Here is a 4,814-nt window from a genome sequence, read left to right on the forward strand (position 1 = left end):
GGAGGGAGGGAGGGAGGAAAGGAAAGGGCAGCGGGAGGGAGGGGACGATGCTTTTGTCCCGATTTGATTCTCTCCCGATCCATGGGTTCTGATTGGATTTGTATTGGGATTTCCATTGATAGTGATTCTAGTTTAAATAGCGATATTGCGATTTGATAGTAACAGTATAATACTAACTAATTAATTATTACTTTAGTAAGTTTTGGGGATTTTCTTTTATTTATATAGCACCTTTCAAACATGACTTATTAAACCCAATGCAATTCAAATAAACACAAAAAATAGACAAAAAAAATATCAAGTCTACTAGAACTGAAGTTGCATGTGAATCGCTGTGCCGGCCCTTTAAGAGAGAACCTTTGACTTCTGATGTTTTTGGGGGCTTTTTCCGCCTTTTAATTATGACAGGACAGCTAGGTGAGAAAGTGGGGAGAGAGGGGGAAGACGTGCAGGAAACCGCCACAGGGGGGACTCGAACCCTGGACCTCAAAACCCTCAAAGCACGTGCGCCCGCTCCACCCACCGGACCAACCCGGCCACCTTTGACTCCTTTGACTCTCTTCCCCTCAGAGTCCGAACGACATCTCGTACGTGTACAGCGGCTACGCCCCGCTGAGCGTGCGGCTGACCCAGGTCCTGGCCCGACCCGGGTGGAGGAGCATCGAGGAGGTGCTGAAGATGCTCCCGGGACCACACTTCGAGGAGCGCCAGCAGCTGCCCGCCGGGCTGCACAAGAAACGTAAGAACACAAAAAAACTACAAAAACCAGAAGCCCAAACGGCTCAAATTTGACCCATTTTCAAAAAGTTTCTAAATCAGAAATTTGGATTTCATTCAACCCAATTGTACAAAATGAATGTTGATGATCACTTTACTGTTTTCATTGAATTTTGGTGTTTTATTTCATTTATTGTATGTTAAGAAAAGAAAAGACAAAAGATACAAGAACACTGAAAAAGTGACAGAAATGTAGAGAAAAAACAACAAAAACGTCCAAAAAAACGCAGAAATAATCAACAAAGACATTGAACAAAGTGAAAAAGAACTGAAAAAATGTCGAAGAAAGCTAAAAAAAAAAAAAATCCAAAATAATGTCTTAAGGAGGTTTTAACTTAAACATCCTCGCGTCTTCAGGTCAGGTTTCCCAAAAAATTCTAAATCAGAAATTTTGGGTTTCCTTCACCCAAATTTTACATAGAAATAGAAAATGTCAAAAAGTGACAACAAACGTTGGAGGAAACTTCAAAAAATGACTTTCCAAAAAAACAAACGTGGATGATTCCATACGACGCTCCTCACGAGTTAAATAACTGATCAGTTCACTGTTTTCATTGAATTTGGGTTTTTAATAGAATTTTACTGCATTTTAACAACAGCAAAATTGAAGAACACTGAAAAAAGTGACAGAAATGTGGAGAAAAAACAACAAAAACAACAAAAACGTCAAAAACGCATCCAGGGATCATAGATAACATTTTTAAATGATTCCCATCTCCTGTTATTGTTTCCAATGAGAAAACTTGATTATTTCACGGATTTCAGTTTAAATCTGAGCACAACTCACATCTGCACTGGACTCCCCTGGGGGGAGTTTTAAACAATACAAGCATGTTGGGCCTCTGCTGCTCGTTAAAGAGAACAACGCTAACGAGCTGCTGCCGCGGCGAGATAAGACTCGTCTTTGTTCCCGTGGCGTCAGACGACGACGGCAGCAGGTAGACGGCACAGAGCTGACGATGCCGCGGAGCCTCTGTCAGCGCCTGGGTCAACAAGGAAGAGATAATGATGTTGACTGGTGCTTCCCTCCATCTTCCCTCCATCTTTCCTCCATCCTTTCCCCCATCTTTTCCTCGATCTCTCCCTCCATCTTTCCTCCATCCTTTCCCCCATCTTTTCCTCCATGTCTCCCTCCATCTCTCCCTCCATCTTTCCTCCATCTTCCTTCCATCTTTCCTCCATCTTTTACCCTGATGTTGAGTAAAAAGCCTTTGTTGTTGTTACCTTTTGCAACGGGATTTAGAGGCAACACAAAATACAAATATGCAAAAATATAAAAAATCAAAAATTCTAAAAATATACAAAATGCAAAAATTTAAAAAATACAAAATTTCTAAAATACAAAAATATACAAAATGCAAAATGCAAAAATATACAAAAATGCAAAAAAACATAAAAATACAAAAATGCAAAAATATAAAAATGTAAAATATAGAACTATAAAAAATGCTAAATGCAAAAATACAAAAATATAAAAAATAAAAAAATTTAAATATATAAAAATGTAAAAATATTAAAAAAAAAAGAATGCTAAATACAAAAATGCAAAAATATAAAAATGTAAAAATGAAAAAATAAAAAAATATAAAAAATGCTAAAATTAAAAAATATATATATAAAAATGTAAAACAATTACATAAGAAATATTAAAATGTAAAAATATTAAATTGTAAAAATATAACAATGATGGTTTTTACCAGAGTTACAGAGTAACAGAGCCTAGAGACGCCATCGATCCTTCTTGTGAAATGTTTGTATGCCGAGAAACTGGATTAATAAACCTCCCAGAATGCATCTCTGCCAATGAAAGTTTTCCATTGAACATTGAATTTTTTGTTTGTTTTGTTCCATCTGAAGACAATTCGCCACTACATATTTATAAAATGTGATAATGAATTTAATTAAACACTCATTCTCAATTAGAACCGCGAGTTTGAGCATCACACACTTGACTTGTTTCTACATGCCTGCGATGGATTGGATTTTTTAAAGGTGATAATACAGGACTGTAATCTAAAGGGAGGGCGATGGCTTAATTAGTGTTTTCACATTTCACAATATGGAGCTTCAGCAGACGGGACTTGGTCTTTTATATTCAGTCGTATTTTGTTAAAGTGAATCATGGCTTCAGACAGATGTTCAGGTAGTAACAAGATGTAATGTTACCCTACAGGACAGATGTTCAGCATCGCTTTTAGTGTGTATAGAGCAGCATATCTCCACATGTAAATGGGTGAATTAAGAGTTTATTCCAACCAGACCAGAGTGGTGATTGATGGAACAGTGGAAAGATGAACCAAGATGGCTTTTGGTAGTTTTATTTAGTTTTTGTCCACTTTGAATTAAGTGTGTTTTACGATGATAAAAGTCCTGATCATTTACATGGAGTCTGGTGGAGATATGCTGCTCTATACACGCTAAAAGTAGTGATTATTTACATGGAGTCTGGTGGAGATATGCTGCTCTATACATGCTAAAAGTACTGATTATTTACATGGAGTCTGGTGGAGATATGCTGCTCTATAGACGCTAAAAGTAGTGATTATTTACATGGAGTCTGGTGGAGATATGCTGCTCTATACACGTTAAAGTAGTGATTATTTACATGGAGTCTGGTGGAGATATGCTGCTCTATACACGTTAAAAGTAGTGATTATTTACATGGAGTCTGGTGGAGATATGCTGCTCTATACAGGCTAAAAGTAGTGATTATTTACATGGAGTCTGGTGGAGATATGCTGCTCTATACAAGCTAAAAGTAGTGATTATTTACATGGAGTCTGGTGGAGATATGCTGCTCTATACACGCTAAAAGTAGTGATTATTTACATGGAGTCTGGTGGGTTTGGTGAGGATGATTTTATCTATCTTTCTCCTCCAGGCCAGCAGGGGGAGAACCGGACGACGCTGGTGTTCTTCCTCGGGGGAGTGTCGTACGCAGAAATCGCCGCTCTGCGTTTCCTGTCTCAGATGGAAGACAGCGGGATGGAGTATATCATAGCAACCACCAAACTGCTCAACGGTACCACCTGGATCAAATCCCTCATGGACCGGCCGGAGCTGCAGAGCTCCTGAGTCACCTGCTTGCACACCTGCACACATCACAGACCCGATCCACCGTCAGAAGCCCCCCCGCTGCTGTCTGTCTGTCTGTCCCCTGCAGTTGTTCCATTGATGTAACGTAATATAATGCTTCTGTTTGTCTCCGTCTGTCCTCTGGCTACGTCCATCACTGAGGTCTCTGCTGTACGACGGAGCTGCTGTAAATATGTATTTATGGGATGAGTAAGATGATTTACCCTCATGTTGTCCCCATGTTGTCCCCATGTTGTCGCCATGTTGTCGCCATGTTGTCGCCATGTTGTCCTCATGTTGTCCCCATGTTGTCTTCATGTTGTCTTCATGTTGTCTTCATGTTGTCCTCATGTTGCCCCCATGTTGTCTTCATGTTGTCCCCATGTTGTCCCCATGTTGTCCTCATGTTGTCTTCATGTTGTCCTAATTTTGCCCTCATGTTGCCCTCATGTCGTCCTTATGTTGTCTTCATGTTGTCCTCATGTCGTCCTCATGTTGTCCTCATGTTGTCTTCATGTTGTCCTCATTTTGCCCTAATGTTGTCCTCATGTTGCCCTCATGTCGTCCTCATGTTGTCCTCATGTCGTCCTCATGTTGTCCTCATTTTGCCCTAATGTTGTCCTCATGTTGCCCTAATGTTGCCCTCATGTCGTCCTCATGATGCAAAACAAAAGAAAAAGTTTAAAACATAAATAAAAGCGTTGACATGAAGACAACACGAGGGTTAAAGGTTCAGCTTTCTGTTTCTTCCTGTTTGTTAAAAATGGGAAAATAAAGTCTTCAAATGAAACTCCCCGTGCGATCAAGTCATCATGTTCTTCAGAATGGGTAACTAATAATTAACTGCCCTTTTTGTCATGCGGGAAGCCATTTTGCTGGTTGTTGAGACATATTCATATTTATAGGAGATGTACTGTATGTACTGTATATTTCTAGGAGATAGATGGATATATATATATATA

General features: G+C 39.3%; 1 protein-coding gene across 1 annotated transcript in view; it reads left to right on the top strand.

The window, feature by feature from the left end:
* Window positions 1–3,962, top strand: part of vps33a (VPS33A core subunit of CORVET and HOPS complexes) — a gene marked incomplete at its 5' end in the record, with an annotated part of 8,030 nt that extends 4,068 nt beyond the window's left edge. The window contains 2 exons of the mRNA XM_034872327.1: window positions 556–739; window positions 3,659–3,962. Coding sequence (XP_034728218.1) covers window positions 556–739; window positions 3,659–3,852 — 378 coding nt within the window. The remainder of the gene's footprint in view (window positions 1–555; window positions 740–3,658) is intronic.
* Window positions 3,963–4,814: the final 852 nt, after the last annotated feature.

Source organism: Etheostoma cragini, chromosome 5, assembly GCF_013103735.1.
Source record: "Etheostoma cragini isolate CJK2018 chromosome 5, CSU_Ecrag_1.0, whole genome shotgun sequence".
NCBI classification, from domain to species: Eukaryota; Metazoa; Chordata; class Actinopteri; order Perciformes; family Percidae; genus Etheostoma; species Etheostoma cragini.